Genomic DNA, 22,694 nt, shown 5'->3' with positions numbered 1-22,694 from the left:
GAATTAGTTTTATGATTTAATTTTTGAGTTTTTTTTGGTTGATAGTAATCTTAGTTGAATCATTTTCCGTTTTATTTGTGCTAAAATAGTTTCCTAGGTTTTACTTTGATCAGTGCATTAGTTTTGTAGGTTTTACTTTTACGATTAGTGTTTTTACATTTTTTGAAATTGTGTTTGTGTTTTTGATGAGAATTCTATATATTCTTCAGTGATTGTTGGAGACGATTTTTAAAAATTTTGAGACTCAAATAGATGGTGCTATTAAAGTCTGAAATTTATAATACTTCAAGGATAATTTAAGTCTGTAAAGTCTGAAGTTAGAAGGATTTAAAATATAACTTAAGCCAAATTGTTCTGAAGTTTTTAATGATTCTTTTGATCTGGTATGAAGTTATAAAAGCTGTAAAACATAAATTATGCCATAATGTTCTGAAGTTATTTTTCCCACATGTAATATTTTTCAACATATGGCATCTAAGAAATCCAAAGCACCAAAGCACCTAAAGCACCTAGAATACGTAAAGCTTCTTCAGTCCATGTTGCTCTACCTACAAAATCAGGGGACAAATATTATGAGTTTCGAGATTGGTTTAATTGTCCTGCTTACTGGAAGGGGAACCACGATTTGAAAGGTTTAATTGCATCTTTCTTGACTCCCGCACAACAGGAGAAGCTGAATAATGATACATTTCAGTATATCATGGCTATGAAGAATTTCCATTACAACATGAAATTGGTTCATTGTTTGATTCTTTCTCGCGTATTCACTAATGATCGAGATTCCATTAGTTTCAAAATTTTTGGCCGTGATGTGTTGTTCAGCCTTGAAGAGTTTCACATTATGAGCGGTTTGAGGTTCACGACACATAATGCTGAAAAACCAATTAAACGAGAGAGTAAGATTCTGAAATGCTATTTTGGGAAGTTTAAGGGTGTGACCTTGAAGTACATTCGAGAGTATATGATATGGAATGAAATTAAAAAGGATGATATGAATTTCAAACACGTATGCGAGAGTGATGAAGATGTTGTGAAGCTTATAGAAATCTTATTGTGGAGTCTATTTTGTTCGGAAGAAAATATGAGTCAACTGTGTTGGAGGAGTATGCAGCTATTGTTGAAGATGATGAGGCTTGTATTAATTATCCTTGAGGTAATGCGTCTTATGAGAAGCTTATTACCTCAATGAAACATGCTTTGGACAATAAGGACAAAACCTATGCAACTGAGTATGTTGTAGGTGGATTTCCATATCCATTATGTGTTTGGTTCAATGAGCGCTTCTCAGATATTCGGGACAAGTATTTAAAAGATGACAACTACCTTGATGCCCCTCAGGTTTCCAGGATGTTACATTATCCATGTTTGGGAGAGCATAAATTTAAGGAACTTTATGCGGATTACTTCAATAATCATGGTGTAAGTTAATGTTCTTTATTTTTTCTTTTTTCTATAATTTTTTTTAATATGTTGACGTATCAGTTTTATTTTATTTTTCCTAATATACTTTTTTCTATTAAACATAAATATCAGACATTTAGGGTGACGAGCGCAAAACACACACTTAAATTCTGCTCGCTAGTCAAATATAGTATTCTAGTCAAATATAGTATAATATAATATCGTATCCACATGGATTGGATTTAAACAATATTCTTGTAGTTTCTACCTTGATTGATATTCAAGATGATCAACAATTGAGATTTATATGATTTCTAAATAAAATTAACTAAAAATCTAAAGCTATTGCTAATGACAATCGAACAAAGATAAGCAAGGAAGTTATCAGTGGGAGGAAATAGGGGTTGATAGGATAGGCACAAAATAATTATTTGGGATCTAACTCTAGATAATTCACTTCTAATGTTCAAGCGAGTCTATCGAATTCATTCAATTATTAGTTCAAGCGTTCAAGAAAAAATTCTCTCTCGATTAAGTCTTAACCTCACGAGATGAACCGATTTAAGCATGTGAAGATATGCAAGAATGCGTAATGGATTGGTCTTTAGGAAAACCTCTTTCGATTATTCTCCTAACTAGGTTTAATCAATGATTCAACTAGCCTCTTTCGATTACCAAGAAGAATTAATGAACTCAACCAACAATATAATGCAAAGATATCACAAATTATGCTTCTCTCGATTACATGAACTAGTGAGTATAGATGCAACAATTAAATCATCCAAAAATACTTCAATACATAAAACTAGAGTTATAATCCACAAACAATTATCAATACACCAAATCCATCAAACCCTAAAGAGAACTACTCCATAGATATGGAGCAATTCATCACAAATAAAGTTTAACATAAATTCAACCCAAACTCGGGGTTTTGAGCGAGGAAGGAATGATGAAATCCTTGTGCTCGTGTTCTTCCAACTCCTCCTTAGCCTCCTTAGGTTGAATATGTGTCAAAAGTTCATAAAATAATATTTTCCATGCATTTATACCAAGTAGGGTCGGGCTCAAACGAAATCACATTTTCCTAGCCGAAATAGGATATTTATTCTGTAAAAATACACAGGCGCACCGCATGGGGCGACGCGCCATATGGGGCATTAGTGGGGAAATCCAGAGAGCTAAGTTCTGACAGACAATAGGAAATTGCACACCCGCGGCCCCCCCACGCGCCGCAACAGTGGGAAATTCTTATAGTACAACTTTTTGCTTGATTTTTGACGTCCAGACTTGGTCCTCGACCCTCGAACACGATCCCGACTTAATCCCTTGGGCTTTTACTCAGACTTCAAAGCTCCAAACCACTCGAATCAGCTCCACAACATCTACATCACTCCTACAAGGCATAAAACACCCAGTAAGTGCAAAACACTACCAATTAAAGCTCAAAACAAGTAAAGTGCAGTGAATTAGAGGTCAATAATTGACTAAAATATGTAATTATAGCCTGCCATCATAAGGTATTGGAGATAATTCCTACCGAAAAGGAATTGAATTCAATGCCTTTAATTGGACAATTACCATGCAGCCGCAGTAGTTCGAAGGTATTGAATCCAGTTCCTTCAACTGATGAATCACCACGTAGTCGTAGTCGAGCAAAAGAAACCAATCGAACTCCTATAATTAGAGAATCATCTCGTACCCAGAGTCATTCTAAACGTTTTATAATGGCGTTTGATGATGAATTAGTTAACACAATATGTTGTGTAAGTTTTTTTTTTTTTTTTGTGTTTAGTCTGAAGTTTTTCATACTATTTTTTTTAATTATAGCATGTTCTATGTGATGTTTTTGTTCTGTATTTTGCTGAACTTCAACATTGTTTTTGAGCTGAAGTTTTTGTTCTATGTTTGTAAAACTACAATATATTTTGTCTGCAGTTTTTGTTCTATTTGTGATGAACTTCAGCATTCTAGGAATTGAAGTTTTATTTTGTGTTTTGTAAAAGTAAAGCATATTTTTTCTGCAGTTTTTGTTTTGTTTTTTATGAACTCCGGCATTCTTGGAGCTAAAATTCGGTTCTGTGTTTGTCAAACTATAACATTTTTTGTCTGAAGTTTTTTTTCTGTATTTGCTGAACTTCAGCATTCTTAGAGCTAAAGTTTTTTCTATATTTGTAAAACTACAACATGTTTCGTCTGAAATATTTGTTCTGTATTTGATGAACTTCAGCATTCTTAGAGCTTAAGTTTTGTTTAGTGTTTCTATTTCTGAAATTGTTGTGCTGTTTCTATTTCTATACTAGAGGGTAACGAGGGAGGTTAAAAACTATGCAACAGAAGAAAGGCGCATGATCGCGAAAGAAGTTGTTCAAGAGTTTTGATGGGACGAGCGATCTGTTATTGTGGACGAGGTTGTGAAAAAAGTCAAGGTGGACTTATTTATATAGAAGTCTTTTTTCCTGCTATTGTTATTCTTTTATTTAGAATAATCATTGTTAATACTTTTTTATAGGAATATTTTGATAAGAGGTTTGAAAAGTTGTTTGAGATTGTCGACAAGTCAAAAAGAAGAGATGACGGCAATGCAGATTTTGAATTCATGAACTATCGACAATATGATAGGATGAACGACTCCTTCGAACCTCAATCTGATATTAATACTGCTCATGATGGACTGCATAAAGTCGCAGCTGAAAATATAAGAGGTGAGCAAGTAGCTGTTGAAGGCCAAATTCAAGTATTCGAGCAAGTTCAATGTGTTGGACGGCAAGTTGAAGCAGATGGTTTTAGTATTGATAGACTGAGCAAAGTTGTTGGATATGATGAACATTTATCAACCGAGAATGTATGAAGCAAGAAATGTGCAGATAATGAAGTTATAGGTACTGAAGAACATGTACCAAGTTGTGATATGGATACTCCTATTTCAAAAGGCAATGCGTTTGCGGGTGCAGATGATGAACCTGTTGGTACTAAAGAACACGCACCGAGTGATGTGGGTACTCCCATTGGAAAAGGCAATGCATTTGCGGAAGCTGGAGCATTGAATGAAGCTGGAGCTGCTGAGATCGACAAAGGTATGCAGTCTGGCGATAGTGCAGTGAAAGGTAAATGTAACGATACGATCGGTCATTTTGAGATCTAGCATGTCGTTTGACGGTTTGAGTCCTTGAGTAGCTTCACTTCAGGTATTATGACTTGTACGTGTGGTCGGAATTGAATTTCGGGGAGTTAAGAGTTTATTTGGAAAGAAAATTCTAATTTCTGAAGCTTTAAGTTAGAAGAATTGACTAAGGTTTGACTTTTGAGTAAACGACCTCATAATCATAATTTGAAGGTTCCAATAGGATCGTATGATGATTTCGGACTTGGGTGTATATTCGGGTTGAGTATCAGATCACCCGGGAGCGTTTCGGCGCTCATTATGAAAGGTTGATATTTTAAAAGATTAAGAAATACCTAAATTTTGTTTGAAGTGGGATTTTGATGTATCGATGTCCGTTTGGGATTCCGAGCCAAATAACTTTGTTATGTTATTTATGACTTATGTGCAAATTTGGGGTCAATCAGACTTGATTCGATGGGTTTCGGCGTCGAATGTAGAAGTTTGAAGTTCTAAAGTTCATTAAGCTTGAATTGGGGTGCGATGCAGGATTTTAGCATTGTTTGATGTGATTCGAAGGCTCGACTAAGTTCGTATTGTATTTTGGGATGTGTTGGTATATTTGGTTAAGGTCTTAAGGGCCTCGGGTGGATTCCGGAGGATTAAATGATTGAATTTGGCCTTAAGAAATTGCTGGTGGCAACACATCTGGTGTAACCGCACCTACGAGGTTTTGGCCATAGATGCGGCACCACAGAAGTGGTAGGGAGTGAGCTGGAGGGGATTCGCAGGTGCGAGGAGTTTGCCGGTCTAGCAGATGCGGGAGAGGGGGCGCAGAAGCGGAAGTGGCCTGGGGCTGGGATTGCAGAAGCGAGCAGGTGGACCACAGAAGTGGAGACGCACCTGCGGCGGATCAATCGCAGAAGCGGGAAGTGTGAGAGGGCTATTTCGCAGAAGCGACAAGGTTGCCGCAGAAGCGAGTCCGCAAAAGAGGATCTGCGGAGCCGCAGAAGCGGCTAATGGACCGCAGATGCGAGAGGTTGCTGGGCTATGAAATTTTGTTTTAATAAAAATGGGGTTTGGTCCCTTTTCTTCCATATTTCACTTGGTTGGGGCGATTTTGGAGAGCTTCAAGGGGAGATTTTCATCAAGCAATACAAGGTAAGTGATTCCCACCTATTACAAGTTAAATACATGATTTGTATAAGGATTTAAACATGGAAATTAGTATAAATTGTGGGGGTTTTGGTAGAAAGCTTAAGAATTTGGTATTTTTAGATTTTGACCACGAAATTGGATGTGGAATTGAGAATAAATTATATATTTGAGTTCGTAATGTTACGGTCAAGATTTATCGTCATTAAATTTCGGAATCAGGGCACGTGGGCCCGAAGGTGGATTTTATAGACTTTTCGAGCGGAGTTGAGAATTTGTTTAAATTGGTTAATTATGGGTATTAGAGTATCTTTTTATTGGTTTACACATTGTTTGGATAGTTTTGGATCGACGGGCTTTGTTATGTGTTACTTGTTGTGGGGGATACGTACGTACCAGGTAAAGAGAGTCCGTGCGTAGCTAGATTCATGTTATGTCCGGGTAGACTTAGGTCTCCACCATGCTATAGTTGTACTACTTGAGTTGTCTCGTGCCTATTAAATTCCTTTATTTTACATTACAACTTGAGACTAGACTTACGTAGAGTGATAGACTTGCTGTTGTAGAGATTTGACGGGCTTCATGATAAGATGCAGATTACTTGTACTCTCATTACGAAATTCTCCCGCGTTATGCGTTCTCATCGACAAGTTCCCTTAAAAATCTATAACTCACATGACTATTCGTGAGTGGGGTCGAGGACCCATCAAAGTTTCTTATTCTAATGGGATTGGGACGTTCGCCTCGACAGGATAGATACTTCTATGGTTCGTGTCGTTCGACCCTCGGCAGTGCGCACACTATAATGGGATCGGGTCGTACGCCTCGGCAGGATTATGTACCACACTCTCATGGGAGCGGGTAGTTCGCCTCGATAATAAAATATATGTATCTATGGTGCCTCGGAATTTCTATAAAATATTCTTATGAAATCGTGCGTAATAATTGGCAAGAAGCCAACATATCTTTGAGCCTTTCCCGATTGAACTGTGATGACCTATCTGGTAAGGTCCATTATATACATACTCTGATTGAGGAGGTAGCCACTAGCTGAGAGTTTGAGTTATTGCTGAGAGGAGAATCGTACCACATATTATACTTGTTATTTCACTTATTTACTCTGTCTCACACCTGTTTACTTTTACTGTATCTGTCTTATTGGACCACTAGTAAGTGGATGTCGACCCATCGTCACTACTTCTCTGGAGTTAGGCTAGATACTTACTGGGTACACGTTGATTTACGTACTCATACTACACTTGCTGCACTTTTTGTGTAGGTACACATATGTCCGGTGGTCTTTGGGCACAAAGGCGCGGCCATTTCGGGGACTTTACCGTGAGCTATATTTCATGTTACGATCCACATCCTGCAGAGTCTCCATCATAGTTATTCATATTTTCCTGTCTAACTTGTATTCCAAACATATGTTGTATTTTATTATATTTTCTAGTTGATGATCATGCACGTGTGACACCGGGTTTTGGGAGTTCCTACGGGTTGTTCACTATCGTAGTTTGTGTAGATTCTGTTTCACACCATCTCATTAATAAAAATTATGATTTTAAGGTACTAGAAAGAATAATTAAATTGACTAATCACTGTTGGCTTTCCTGACGGCGGTGTTAGGTGCCATCACGACCACTGGTGGATTTTGGGTCGTGCCATCACAACCACAGAAAAGTGATTTCATTGTGATGCGGTGTCATCGTCCTTGTTTGAACGCATTTCGATTCGCCGGTGTTATGGTCTCCTTTGATTTTTCTTTCAGGGAAGGGTGTTGTGAAATGGTACCTAGGAAGCGGTTGTCAGAGATAGCGGGGTGTAGCGGTTTCAGAACCGAATGAGTGTTTCTAATGTCGATGGCTCGAGAAAGATGATCTTCTAGGAGGCTTAGAGTTGGTAACAATCTATTAGTTGGGGTGTACATGTATGGATTTGATTTGAGGCAACAGTTGGGCAGCGAAGTATGAGGAAGGACATGGCGGGAGGTGTTTCGCGGTGGCTGAAGTACTAGCAGGTTAAATATGAAAAGCAGAGATTGAGAAGTTGCTCAAAGGAGATGGTTTAACCAAAGTAAGAGTGGCAGATTAACATATGAATTTTGTGGTAGGATAGTTGCGTGCCTTGAGAAAGTGTAGAACGGTTTGGGAATCGTGATGGAAGGTGATTTGGCCTACAGGTTTTATTTGGAATGGAGGTCACTATACGAGAAAGATTGTATATGGCAGAAAAGTGTTTGCTTGAAATGAAGAGGGGTTTGAAGATTTGATTATCGTTTCGGAAGGTATTGTTGAACTTTCAGTTGATGCCAATAGGGAAGGATCGGACTTATACAACTTGTAGGCGAGCATGAGCTCAGGAGGATTTACTGATTACATGGCAGTTGTACCCAGTGCAGCGTCGTTGGATGACGTCGGTAAGGAATTCCACAGGTGGGTTATCTCCTGTGAGTAGGTTAGCGATTGCGTGATGTCGATGAAGCTTCTGCGAAAAATACTACTTGCCACCCGGTAAGAGGTCGAATATGTGATTGTGACTGGTAATTCAGAATGTTCATGAAAAGCTTAGCAAAAGACTTCGAGGAATTTGGCGGGTTAACGGTACGGGATCATAGTAAATGAGAAGGAAGAATCCTCGCGGGTTCCGGGTTTATGTAATGGTAGCTTAAAGCTAAGTGGGGAATCCCCACCGTCTACGATTGTATCGCGTGGTTATCTGCTTGTGCATTTTCTGGTTATCAATGCATTGGTGGATAATTTGTGACTAAGAAAGGGAAATATCAAGAGTAATTCGAGCAGAGAAATTGATAAATGTGTGCTATATTTTGCCTTATCGATTCATGTGCAACTTTTGGGAAGACTCAGAGAGTATGCTTTGTGGATGTGATGTACAAGGAAAAGAATTCAGCCGGTTGCTTCTTTGAGAGGGTGTTCATGTGCTCGAAGAGCGTTGGAGTTGGTTAGATTCGGGATCAGGTTAGAGTGGGTGACTCTCAACAACGGTCCTAGTGGGTTCAAGAATTAAGGTGCAGTGCCTAAGGATTTCAGGTCTATTATGTGGTTAAGGATCGAGTTTTTGCAGTGTATTATGAACGAGTCTTGGATTTTTCTATGTTATCAGCGGGTATGCGGTGCTGTATTGGAATAAAGGAAGAAATAGCTTCGGATTCGCGGAAGGTTTTGCAAAATGGGTGTACCAGTTGGAGATGCTTCGGTATTTCTATAAAATATTCTTATGAAATCGTGCGTAATAATTGGCAAGAAGCCAACATATCTTTGAGCGTTTCCCGATTGAACTGTGATGACCTATCTGGTAAGGTCCATTATATACATACTCAGATTGAGGAGGTAGACACTAGCTGAGAGTTTGAGTTATTGCTGAGAGGAGAATCGTACCACATATTATACTTGTTATTTCACTTATTTACTCTGTCTCACACATGTTTACTTCTATTGTATCTGTCTTATTGGACCACTAGTAAGTGTCGATGTCGACTCCTCATCTCTACTTCTTTGGGGTTAGGCTAGATACTTACTGTGTACGTGTTGATTTACGTACTCATACTACACTTGCTGCACTTTTTTGTGCAGGTACACATATGTCCGGTGGTCTTTGGGCGCAAAGGCGCGACCATTTCAGGGACTTTACCGTGAGCTGCATTTCATGTTACGATCCGCAGCCTGCAGCGTATCCATCAGAGTTATTTATATTTTCCTCTCTAACTTGTATTCTAGATAGATGTTGTATTTTATTATATTTCCTAGTTGATACTTATGCACTTGTGACACCGGGTTTTGGGGGTTTCTATGGGTTGTTCACTATCGTAGTTCGTGTAGATTCTATTTCACACCATCTCATTAATAAAAAATATGATTTTAAGGTACTAGAAAGAGTAATTAAATTGACTAATCATTGTTGGCTTGCTTGACGACGGTGTTAGGTGCCATCACGACCACTAGTGGATTTTGGGTCGTGACAGTAAACGTCAAGGTATTCTATACATCACGAACTTATTACATTTGATCCAAGTTTTTATTTTCAGTTTGAAATTACATACTTTCTTTTCTTTTTTGTGATTTTTGATGATTATTCAGAAAGACTCGATGCAGCCGGAAAAAAAAAATTGTGAGCTCATTCGGCTATATGAAAAAGGAGTAATACATCTCTTCACACATGTTGGCTCACAGACATGTGTGAAGTGTCTTTGTAGTATTTTCAAAATTTAGTTAGTATTATTTAATATTTTTGCCTTTTTTTTGCATGAAGATATAGGCATATATGAGGGTAATGCAAGCGGATCCATTGGTATGCAAACACCATCTGTGTCGCAACACTTAGACCAGGTAGTTATCTGTTGCAATTCAATTACAAGGCTTTTTTTTGACTAATGTGTGTTTGTATCAGTTACATTTATGTATATATTTTCCTTATTTTTGCAGATCTCATTTGATGCATCACAACTTCTTCCAAATCCTAAGAGAAGGAAGCTGTCCAGTTCTCCTAACATTTTGCGTGACACCAGTGATATCCCCAACTTCAATTTATGTTCATTTTCACTGGGTAGTACACAAAAGACTGGTTCATAAGGTAATTCTGCTACTGTTGTTGTTGGTGAAGAGAGATAAGAAGATCATGAACAATAGGGAGTTGGAGAAGTATCTGTCCCTATGGCTGTGGATTTTGCTCCTGCTGCTGAACCGCAACAGTTAGTTGCGACTGAGCAGCAGGAGCAACAAGCAAAAAAGAAAACCAACTAAAGTAGGGAAAAATATTCGCATGGAGATTATTTGGTTGAAATCTTCTAACGTCATTCCTAAACAAAAGGCAAGGGGGCAATATTGGAAAGCAGGAAAGACTACACGAAGATGTCCCTTCCATTATGTCAATTAAGACATCGGATTGATGCAGCGATTTACAGACTGGTTGAAGACGGATGCCGGGGAATATGATTCCATGTCATTCAGATTAGCTGAAATTGATATTCCAAAGTCATTCTTTACCGAGCTTGTGGTCCCTTACTCTGATCTTGTGGATGGTGTAAGTTATTAAGTTTGTTTTTGAATTGCTTTTGAACTGTAGTTTCTAAAACTTCAAGCTTATGTTTGTTTTATTGTTTTTGTACTGTAATTTGGTAAACTTCAGACTTATGCATGCTTAAGTTTTTTAGTTCATTTGCTAAAACTTCATACTAAAAGATACTTTTGTCCTGCAGTCTCTAGTTTTTTTATAAGTTTTTTCTAAACTTCAGACTTATACATGCTGAAGTTTTTTAGTTCATTCCCTAACACTTCATACTAAACATGCTAAAGTGTTTGTCCTTCAGTCTCTAGTTTTGTAATGAGTTTTTTCTAAACTTTAAATTAAACATGCTGAAGTTTTTTAGTTTATTTCCTAACACTTCGTACTGAACATGCTTAAGTTTTTGTCATGGAATTTGTAGTTTTGTAATGAGTTTCTTCTAAGCTTTATACTTATGCATGCTGAAGTTTTTTAGTTCATTTCCTTACACTTCATACTAAACATGCTTAAGTTTTTATTTTGTAGCCTGTAGTTTTGTAATGATTTTTTTTCTAAACTTCATACTTATGCATGCTGAAGTTTTTTATTTCATTCCCTAATACTTAATACTAAACATGTTTAAGTTTTGTCCTACAGTCTGTAGTTTTATAATGAGTTATTTTTCTAAACTTCAGACTTATACATTCTGTCCCGACCCAATTCTGGTTTAGGCCGTGATGGCGCCCAACACCGTTGCTAGGCAAGCCAACAATGGACAATCTAGTGATTTCCATTTTTAATAAGTTTTTCACACATCTAACTTTCCTTAAATTTTTAAAAAAATTAACAAATAACGGAATTTAAAGTGAGCAAAACGAAAGCAACTAAATGAAATCATAACCGTATAAATACAACCCAAAAATCATAAGTCTACTAGTGTGTTCCAAGACCCGATGTCACAAGTATATGGGATAGTAGTAGAATATACAAAATAACTCTAATCTACTGCCTGAAATGGAATAGACAGAACAAATAAACAAAATAAAGACCCCGACTGCTGCAAAACGGCTCGGAAGCGCAACTCACCGTATAGTCTCGTAGCGGGGATCAAATATGCGCACCGAACTGGTAACCAGATGTACCTGCCTCAGATCCTGCACAGTCAAGTGCATAAGTGTAGCGTGAGTACATAAACAACATATACCTAGTAAGTATCCAGTCTAACCTCGGATAAGTAGTGACGAGGGGCCGACTTTGATACTTACTATGGGCCAACAATGATATATCAAATTTTATACTAAGCATGGATTTCATGAACAATACTGAAAGCTTAAATATCCGCAAATATTAAATCCCAAGTTTAGTTTCATTATTTAAGAGGTCCTATTTCAAGGAATTTTAAGAAATATAAATCATGAATAGTTCCAAAGATTTTCATGCGCATATTATACCGAGGTTGTATGGCCAAATCCAACTTAATATTTAAACTGTGCACTGCTGAGGGTCGAACGGCACTAACCATAGATACATCTATCTACTATCGAGGTGTTCGGCCCACTCCACAAATAGAAAACATTTCAAATAACACACAAATTCTCATTTATAATCAAGTGTTCCATTCGCAACTTTAAGTAAATGAATTTAACCTTTTACAATTCTTTTATCAACTTCCAATATGACTTAAGCAATTAACTCAACAAGTAGAAGTGCAAACATTTCAAGTATAGCATGGTATGGGTCCTAGACTACACGTACAATAGCATAATTAGTAGCTATGTACGGACTCTTGTCACCTCGTACGTACGTAGCCCCCATACGTAGGAGCACATATTAGTTATAATTTACCTATGGGGTTAATTCCCTCTTATAAGGTTAGAAAAGAGACTTACCTCATCTCAAGGCCTACTTTTCGGTCCAAGATTTGTGCCCCACCCTCAATTTGGCACCAAACGACTCGAAACTAGTCAAATGTTATATGAAATAATTAATACATGCTTAAAAGTTCATACCCTAACTATCAAAATAATTTCCCAAGCCTATTTGCAAAAATCCTACCACATGCCTGAATTCCGAAAATGTTTGAAGAAAGTTGTTACCCATAACCTTATGAACTCAAATATATAATTTTTACTAAATTCCATAGCAAATTTCGTGGTTAAATCTCATTTTATCAAAAACCTAGGTTTTCACTTAAACCCATAATTGTTTTTCACTAATTTACATGTTATTAGCTACCCTGAATCTATGTATTTAACTCAAGATTGGTAGAACTCACTTACCTCCAAGTGCTAGGTGAAATTCCCTCCTTAAAAGCTCTCAAATCGCCAAAGAGTGAAAGGAAAATGTGATAAAAATGGCCTAAGTCCCGTATTAAATGAACCCTCACTGCCCAGTGATTTTCGCACCTGCGGTGCCTTGGCCGCATCTGCGGTCTCGCACCTGTGATAATTGCCTTGCAGGTGCGTTTTTCCCTCACCTGACCTTACTCCGCATCTGCGGACATAAGGGCCCGCTTCTGCGAGCCTAGCCGCACCTGCGACCACAACTCTCGCACCTGCGGTCACGCAGGTGCGCCCAATCTTCCGCATCTACGGTTCCGGGGTTTCCCTCGATATTTCACTTCTGTGGCTCGTAGATCGCATCTGCAAGCCCGAACCTGTGGCTGGACAAGCGCAAATGTGATTATGATAGATCTGGGAGCTTTAGTTGATGCTCTAAGCTCCCAACTTGGCCCGAGCCTCGTCCGATCGGCACTCGGGGCCCCCGGGGCCCCGCCCGAACATACCATCAATTTTGAAATCATAAAACGGACTTTCTCGAACTCTCGGAATGCCTGAAACAACATTAAAACTAAGAATCGCACCCCAAAACTCATTGAATCAAACTTATAAACTTTAAGTTCTTCAATTTACTCCAAATGCGCCGAAACGTACTTAAACTACCCGTATTGACACCAAAATTTGTGTGCAAGTCTTAAATGACATTACGGAACTATTCCCAATCTCGAAATTCTATTTGGACCTCGATATCACCAAAACCCGCTCCAGACCAAATTTAAAGAACTTTTAAAACCTTCAAAGAACCAACCTTCACTATTAGGCGCCAAAACGCTCCCGGATCATCCAAAACCCGATCCGAACATACGCCGAAGTTCGAAATCATCATACGTACCTATTGGAACCTTCAAATCCTGATTTCAAGATCGTTTTCTCAAAATGTTGACCTTAGCCAACCTTAAGGAACCAAGTGTCCCGATTTCAACCCGAACCCTTCCAAATCCCGAACTAACCATCCCGCAAGTCATAAAACAGTAAAAGCAGGTACGTGAAGTCTTATTTAGGGGGAACAGGGTTCTAAAAACCAAAACGACCGCACAGGTCGTTACATTCTCCATCTCTTAAACAAACTTTCGTCCTCGAACTGGTTTAGATTCATACCTGGAGTGCTAAATAAGTAGGAATATCTGCTCCGCATGTCCTCCTCGACTGGTTGGCCCCTCCACTGAACCTTTACCGCTAAAATCCTCTTGGATCTCAACTGGCTATCCTCCCTATTAACAATGGCAATTGGCTCCTCTTCATAACCCAAACTCTCATCTAACTGAATCGTGCTGAAGTCTAACACATGCGACAAATCGGGATGATACCCCTGGAGCATCGACACGTGGAAAACCGGGTGAACTCCCGATAGGCTGGGAGGCAAAGCAAGCTCATAAGCAACCTCCCCAACTCTCCTCAACACCTCAAATGGGCCTATAAACCTTGGGCTCAACTTGACCTTCTTTCCGAATCTCATAATCCCTTTCATCGGCGAGACTTTCAAGAGAACCTTCTCGCCCTCCATAAACGATAAATCACACTCCTTCTGATTCGCGTAAATCTTCTGTTCGGACTGAGCTGTGCGAAGCCGCTCCTGAATCAACTTTACCTTTTCCAAGGCATCCTTCACCAAATCAGTCTCATACAACCTAGCCTCACCGGGCTCAAACCACCCAATATGAGAACGGCACCGCCGACCATATAAAGCCTCGAATGGAGCCATCTCGATGCTGGACTGATAGCTGTTGTTGTAAGAAAACTCAGCCAAAGGCAAGAATCGATCCCACTACCCTCCAAAGTTAATCACACATGCTCTGAGCATGTCCTCTAATATCTGAACTGTCCGCTCTGACTAATCGTCGGTCTGCGGATGAAATGATGTGCTGAGCTCTACGCGAGTCCCTAACTCACTTTGTACCGCTCTTCAGAAATGTGATGTAAACCGAGGACCTCTGTCTAAAATGATGGAAATGGGAATACCATGCAGCCGAACTATCTCCTGGATATAAATCTGAGCCAATCTCTCTGAGGTATATGTAGTCATCATAGGAATAAAGTGTGCTGACTTGGTCAATCTGTCTACAATGACCCAAACTGCATCAAACCTCCGCAAAGTCTGCGGCAACCCAACTACGAAGTCCATAGTGATGCGCTCCGACTTCCACTCGGGTATAGTCATCTGCTGGAGTAGGCCTCCTGGCCTCTGGTGCTCATACTTAACCTGCTGACAATTTAAGCATCTTGCTACATACTCAACTATGTATTTCTTCATCCGCCGCCACCAATAATGCTGCTTCAGGTCACGATACATCTTCGTAGCACCTGGGTGAATGGAATATGGGGAATTGTGTGCCTCCTCTAGGATCCTCTCCCTCAAGCCATCGACATTAGGAACACATAGATGACCCTGGAGTCGCAGAACACCATCTTCACCAATAGAAACCTCCTTGGCACCACCCTATAGTACCGTCTCTCTGAGAACCGCCAAGTGCGGATCATCAAACTGTCGAGCCTTGATCTGCTAAAATAGTGAAGACTGTGCAATGACGCATGCAAGAACTTGGCTGGGCTCCGAAATATCCAATCTCACGAGTCTGTTAGCCAAGGACCAAATGTCCAAGGCTAGTGGCCTCTCCTCTACTGAAATGAATGCCAAGCTACCCATACTCTCTACCTTTCGGCTCAAGGAATCAACGACCACATTCGCCTTGCCCGGATGATAAAGAATAGTGATGTCATAATCCTTCAGTAACTCAAGCCATCTGCGCTGCCTCAAATTGAGATCCCTTTGCTTGAACAAATGCTGCAAGCTGCGATGATTAGTGTAAACCTCACAGGACACCCCATAAAGGTAATGCCTCCAGATCTTAAGAGCATGAACAATCGCGGCTAACTCTAGGTCATGCACAGGGTAATTCCTCTCATAAATCTTCAGCTGACGTGAAGCATATGTAATAACTCGCCCCTCCTGCATCAATACACAACCCAAACCAATGCGTGAAGCGTCGCAATAAACTGTATACATCCCCGAACTAGAAGGCAATACTAGAACCGATGTTGTAGTCAAAGCTGTCTTGAGCTTCTGAAAGCTCGCCTCACAATCCTCGGACCAACGGAACTGAGCACCCTTCTGGGTCAATCTAGTAAAAGGTGCTGCAATAGATGAAAAGCCCTCCACAAACCAGCGATAATAACCTGCTAATCCCAACAAACTCCTGATCTCAGTCGCCGAAGTGGGATGAGGCCAACTCTGAACTGCCTCAATATTCTTGGGATCCACCTTGATACCCTCGCCTGATACCACATACCGCAAGAATGCCACGAAATCTAACCAAAACTCACACTTGGAGAACTTAGCATATAACTTCTGTTCCCGCAAGGTCTGAAGCTCTACTCTCAAATGTTGTTCATGCTCCTCCATGCTACGTGAGTAAATCAAGATATCATCAATGAAGACAATAACAAAGTAATCAATATAAGGCCTGAACACCCTGTTCATCAGGTCCATAAACGTCGTTGGGGCATTGGTCAAGCCGAAGGACATCACTAGAAACTCATAATGGCCATATCTAGTATAGGAGGCGGTCTTCGGAACATCTGAGTCTCGAATCTTCAACTGATGGTACCCCGATCTCAAGTCAATCTTAGAAAACACCCTAGCACCCTACAACTGGTCAAACAAATCATAAATACGTGGCAACAAGTACTTGTTCTTAATGGTGACTTTGTTCAACTAGCGGTAATCAATGCACATCTGCATAGTCCTATCTTTTTTCTTCACAAATAATACTGGTGCACCCTAAGGTGATACACTCGGCTTGACAAACCCCTTTGCTAGCAACTCCTCTAGTTGTTCTTTCAACTCCTTCAATTCTTTCAGAGCCATACAGTATGGTGGGATAGATATAGGCTGAGTGCCTGGAGCCAAGTCAATACAGAAATCAATATCACGATCTGGTGGCATGCCTGGAAGGTCCGAAGGAAATACATCGGCTAACTCCCAAACTACTGGCACTGAATCAATCGTCAGAGACTCTGCGGTAGTATCCCGAACATAGGCTAGATAAGCGAAGCAACCCTTCTCGACCATATGTCGAGCCTTCATAAAAGATATAACTCGACTATATGTACTGACAGATGAACCCTTCCACTCCAACCTCGGCAGCTCTGGCATCGCTAAGGTGACAGTCTTGGCATGACAGTCAAGAATGGAGTGATATGGAGATAGCCAGTCCATGCCCAGGATGACCTTAAAATCAGTCATATCAAGCAACAGAAGATCTGCCCTAGTCTCATATCCACAAAATGTAACCACGCAGGACCGATAGATCTGATCCACAACAACAAAATCGTCCACATGAGTGGACACATAAACATGAGTACCCAAGGACTCAGGAGGAATATCCAGAAATATGAGCTAACAGGGATGACACATACGAATAGGTAGATCCTGGATCAAATAATACTGAAGCATCCCTACTACAGACAGAGATAATACCTATGATCACGATATCTGAGGTACTGCATCTGGTCTAGCCGAAAAAGCATAAAATTTGGCTGGAGCGCCACTTGGTTGGCCTTCGCCTACCTGACCTCCACCTCTGGGACAACCTCTACCCACCTGCCCTCTGCTTCTGGGCAGCCGGACGGCTGGTGCGGCTATTGGAGCTGTAATCATGGGCTGCTGGCCCTGCTACACCGCCTTGCCCCGAAGCTTGGGGCAAAATCTTTGCACATGACTAAGATCCCCGCACTCAAAACAGCCTCTCGGCACGGTGATCTGCTGCCCTGAAGTCTGATCCCGATGGCCTGAATACCCACCAGAAGAACCCTGAATAGCTGGTGGGCGATATGAACTCTCTGGCATGGCACTGAAGTAAGCACTAGAAGAACCCTGATGACCGGAGTACCCATTGGAAGGACCTTGAATAGCTGGCGGTCGGTAAGAACTCTCTGGCATAGCGCTGAAATAGGGTCACGCTGGAGCACCCCGTGGAGGTGGCGGTACTGGATATGAGGACCTACTGAGCTGACCCCTCCTGAACTGACCTCTGCTCCCAGCTGGGGCACCTCAAAACTCCCCAGAGTAACGGACCCTCTTGTCCTACTGCATCTGCTCCCTACCCCTCTGGCGATAGCCCTCGATCCTCCGAGCAATCTCCACTACTAGCTGGTAGGAAGTCCCCATCTCTACCTCTCGGGCCATACTAGCCTAAATACCTAAGTGCAACCCTACAACAAACCTCTACACCCGCTCCGCCTCAGTAGGGAGTATTATGAGTGCATGTCGAGACAGCTCAGAGAACCTCGCCTCATAATATTTCACGGACATTTGACCCTGCTGGAGCTGCTCAAACTGGAATAACAACTCTTCCCTCTGAGAGGGTGGAATATACCTATCCAAAAATAGGCGTGTGAACTGTTCCCAAGTCATGGGAGGAGAATCTGCTGGTCTACCAAGAAGATAAGAGTTCCACCACCTATGTGCTCGACCCTCCAACTAAAAGGTAGTGAAATCCACCCCATGAGACTCCAATATCCTCATGTTGTGCAGTCTGTCCCTGCACCTATCAATAAAGTCTCGAGGATCCTCGTGTCACTCACCTACAAAGACCGGAGGGTGAAGCCTAGTCCATCTGTCTAAAAGCTTCTGTGGCTCGCCGACCGCAGCTAGTCTAGGCTCAGGTACAACTGCTGCGACTGGCTGGGCTCCGCCCACGAGGAGAGTGCCCGGGGTATGATAAACAGCGGCTGCATGCCTAGGAGCCTGAGCGGTAGGGGTCTGTTCTCCCCTTCTCGCCTGAGAGGTGGCGTGGTCCGCTGGAAATAAACCAGCCTGAGTCATAGTGTCCATGAACCGCAGCATACGACCCATGACCTCCTGAAAGCCCGGTGCTAACATGAAATCTACCGGGGCTGGCTCTGCTGCGGGCACCTCGCCCTTCTCCTCAATGATGGGATCCACCACTGGATTCGCTGGTGGTGCAACTGGGGCAGCTCTGGGACGTCCTTGTCCCCTACTTCGGGACGGTTCCCTCCCCCAGCCTCTGGTTTGACCTCTAGCAATGGGGGGAGCAGCTCCTCCCGGGTCTGGAACGTCCGCCGTACGCGTTCTCACCATATGTGAGAGAATGAGAGAAAGGAACTTAGTATACCATCAACTACATGATAGGAGATGAATAAAGAGTAGTTTTCTAACACCCTATAGCCTCTCGAAGATAAGCACGAATGTCTCTGCACCGATCCGCAAGACTCTATTAGGTCTGCCCATAACTTGTGAGACCTACGTGAACCTAGTCCTCTGATACCATGTTGTCACGACCCAATTCTGGTTTAGGCCGTGATGGCGCCCAACACCGTTGCTAGGCAAGCTGATAGTGGACAGTCTAGTTCCATTTTTAATAAGTTTTTCAAACAGCTAACTTTCATTAAATTTTAAAAAATTTAACAAATAACGGAATTTAAAGTGAATAAAACGAAAGAAGCTAAATGAAATCATAACCATAGAAATACAACCCAAAAATCATAAGTCTACTAGTATATTCCAAGACCCGATGTCACAAGTATATGGGCTACTAGTAGAATATACAAAAGAATTCTAATCTGCTGCCTGAAATGGAATAGACAGAACAAATAAACAAAAGAAAGACCCCGGCTGTTGCAGAACGACTCGTAGTCTCATAGCGAGGATCAAATATGAGCACCAAACTGGTGACCAGATATACCTACCTCAGTTCCTACACAGTCAAGTGCAGAAGTGTAGCATGAGTACATAAACAATATGTACCCAGTAAGTATCCAGTCTAACCTCGAAGAAGTAGTGACGAGGGGTCGACTTTGACACTTACTCTGGGCCAACAATGATATATCAAATTTTATACTAAGCATGGATTTCATAAACAATACTGAAAGCTCAAATATCAAGAAATGGTAAATTCTTCTTTCGCAAATATTAAATCCCAAGTTTAGTTTCACTATTTAACAACTCTTATTTCAAGGTATTTTAAGCAATATAAATCATGATTAGTTCCAAAGATTTTCATGCGCATATTATGTCGAGGTTGTACGGCCCAATCCAACTTAATATTTAAACTGTGCACTGCCGAGGGTTGAACAACACGAACCATAGATGCATCTATCTACTACCGAGGCATTCGGCCCGCTCCACAAGTAGAAAATATTTCAAATAACACACAAATTCTCATTTATAGTTAAGTGTTCCATTCACAACTTTAAGTAATTGAATTTAACCTTCTACAATTCTTTAATCAACTTCCAATATGACTTAAGCAATTAACTCAACAAGGAGTGTAAACATTTCAAGTATAGCATGGTATGGGTCCTAGACTACCCGAACAATAGCATAATTAGTAACTACGTACGAACTCTCGTCACCTCGTACGTATGTAGCCCCCACACATTGGAGCATATATTAGTTATAATTTACCTATGGGGTTAATTCCCTCTTGTAATTTAGAAAAGAAACTTACCTCATCTCAAGGCCTACATTTCGGTCCAAGATTTGTACCCTACCCTCAATTTGGCACCAAACGACTCGAAACTAGTCAAATGTTATATGAAATAAGTAATACATGCTTAAAAGTTCATACCCTAACTATCAAAATGATTTCCCAAGCCTATTTGCAAAAATCCTAAAACTCACCCCGGGCCCACGTGCCCGGATTCTGAAAATGTTTGAAGAAAGTTGTTACCCATAACCTTATGAATTCAAATATATGATTTTTACTAAATTCCATAACAAATTTCGTGGTTAAATCTCATTTTATCAAAAACCTAGGTTTTCACTTAAACCTATGATTTGTTTTCACTAATTTACATGTTATTAGCTACCCTTAATCTATGTATTTAACTCAAGATTGGTAGAAATCACTTACCTCCACGTGCTAGGTGAAATCCCCTCCGTAAAAGCTCTCAAATCGCCTAAGAGTGAATGAAAAATGTGATAAAAATGGCCTAAGTCCTGTATTAAATGAACCCTCACTGCCCAGCAATTTTCGCACCTGCGGTCTCGCACCTGCGCCAATTGCCTCATAGGTGCGTTTTTCCCTCACCTGGCCATACTCTGCATCTGCGGATAGAAGGGGCCGCTTCTGCGAGCCTAGCCGCACCTGCGACCACAGCTCTCGCACCTGCGGTCACGCCGGTGCACCCAATCTTCTGCATCTGCGATTCCGAGGATGCCCTCGATATTTCTCTTCTGCAACTTGTGGCTCGCAGATGCGAGCCCGTACCTGCGGTTGGCCAAGCACATGTGCGATTATGACAGATCTGGGAGCTTCAGTTGTTGCTCTAAGCTCCCAACTTGGCCCGAGCCTCGTCCGATCGGCACTCGGGGCCCAGCCCGAACATACCATCAAGTTTGAAATCATAAATCGGACTCGCTCGAACTATTGGAACGCCCGAAACAACATTAAAATGAAGAATCACACCCCAAAACTCGTTGAATCAAACTTATAAACTTCAAGTTCTTCAATTTACTCCAAATGCGCCGAAACGTACTTAAACTATCCGAAAGAGAATCCAGTACTTCTTGGTCGTGAATATCTGAACTGGTTGTTTGCTGCTCAAGAATTCTTGTTTAGGCAGTTCATACCATCCATACATAGTGTTTTGATCTAAGATTTCAATTCTTCCGTGTTTCAGCAGTAACATATTCTTCCATGGAGCTAAGGTCCAAAATATGGAAGAAACAAGCGTTTCCACGACTCTACCACCCAGTCAATTCTGTTCCACTTAATCCCTCTTTCATGGCCACATATCTTTCCGGCTAAGGAATGGGAAATCTTTCTCCTGTTACATGAATCCAATTTTCATTTCATCCGGGAAAAGCCATCTTTTTCTCAACAATGTCTTTGTCATTTGATCCAATAGCGTTCCGTTAGATAGGAACAGATTTGATAAATACTGATAACTCTCGGATAGAGTATTAGAACGGAAAGATCCATTAGATAATGAACTGTTGGTTCTAAGCCATCTCTGACGATTAATCAACAATTCGAAGTGCTTTTCTTGCGTATTCTTGATAAACCAGCGTTTATATATAGATGTAGGAGGATCTGTTTGGGAAGTAAGAAGCCCCTTTGACATCTCTTCATCTGCAAATAATTCTCGATGTGAAAACACAGAGCCAGGGGGCTGATCTTTGAATAGGAAAAAGAGTGGATCTGCAGGGTCCCAAATGAATTGGCTTATTCGAAAAAGGCCTTGTTCTTTGGAAGATCTATCTCGTGTCTGGTACTGCATGGTTCCACTCTGCAAGAACTCCGAATCATTCTCTTGAAGCTCATCCTCTTCATCATAAATGATCCGCTTGCCCCGAAATGACTTGGACCAATAGGGAAATCCCAAACGTTTTTTAGTTCATTTCCTAAACTTATTTTTACTTTGAATATATTGTGGTTAAGTTCACATATTTTCTTTTGTTATCATTCATTTGTAGCATATTGATGTGGGCGTATATTTCTTGCGCAAAAAATATTGCTATCATCTTCCAAGCTATCCAGAATCAAAATGTGCACTAATAAATTTACTTTTTGATCAGTATATGACTAAGTTAGCTCTTGTTCATCCTTCAAATAAATAGAAGGAGAAAATTAGAATAAGGAAGGAAAAGAGAATGGAGGATAAAAGAAAAATAGAAGAGAAAAAGAGCAAATCAAAGAGAAAGCGGGCTGTCAAAAAACAGGTGATTGAGG

At 40.7% G+C, this 22,694-nt stretch overlaps 1 protein-coding gene across 1 annotated transcript; it reads right to left on the bottom strand.

The window, feature by feature from the left end:
• Positions 1–14,902: 14,902 nt before the first annotated feature.
• On the bottom strand, positions 14,903–17,938 carry LOC138898583 (uncharacterized). The gene is made up of 4 exons (XM_070184660.1): positions 17,714–17,938; positions 16,915–17,395; positions 15,809–16,131; positions 14,903–15,199 (listed from the first exon to the last, which is right to left on the bottom strand). The coding sequence occupies exons 1-4, from the start codon at positions 17,936–17,938 to the stop codon at positions 14,903–14,905; spliced, it is 1,326 nt and encodes a 441-aa protein (XP_070040761.1).
• Between the last annotated feature and the right edge of the window lie 4,756 nt (positions 17,939–22,694).

This window comes from Nicotiana tomentosiformis, chromosome 9, assembly GCF_000390325.3.
Source record: "Nicotiana tomentosiformis chromosome 9, ASM39032v3, whole genome shotgun sequence".
Lineage (NCBI taxonomy): Eukaryota > Viridiplantae > Streptophyta > Magnoliopsida > Solanales > Solanaceae > Nicotiana > Nicotiana tomentosiformis.
This window is presented reverse-complemented; position numbering and strand designations above follow the sequence as displayed.

Coding starts and splice junctions, on each gene's coding strand:
- LOC138898583 (XM_070184660.1), bottom strand. CDS start 17,938: ATGCCAGAGAGTTCTTACCGACCGCCAGCTATTCAAGGTCCTTCCAAT. Junction 16,132..16,914: donor AGATCGTGATATTGATTTCT/GTATTGACTTGG, acceptor CATCTATTGCAG/CACCTTTTACTAGATTGACC. Junction 15,200..15,808: donor TTTATGGGGTGTCCTGTGAG/GTTTACACTAAT, acceptor AATTGTCAGCAG/GTTAAGTATGAGCACCAGAG.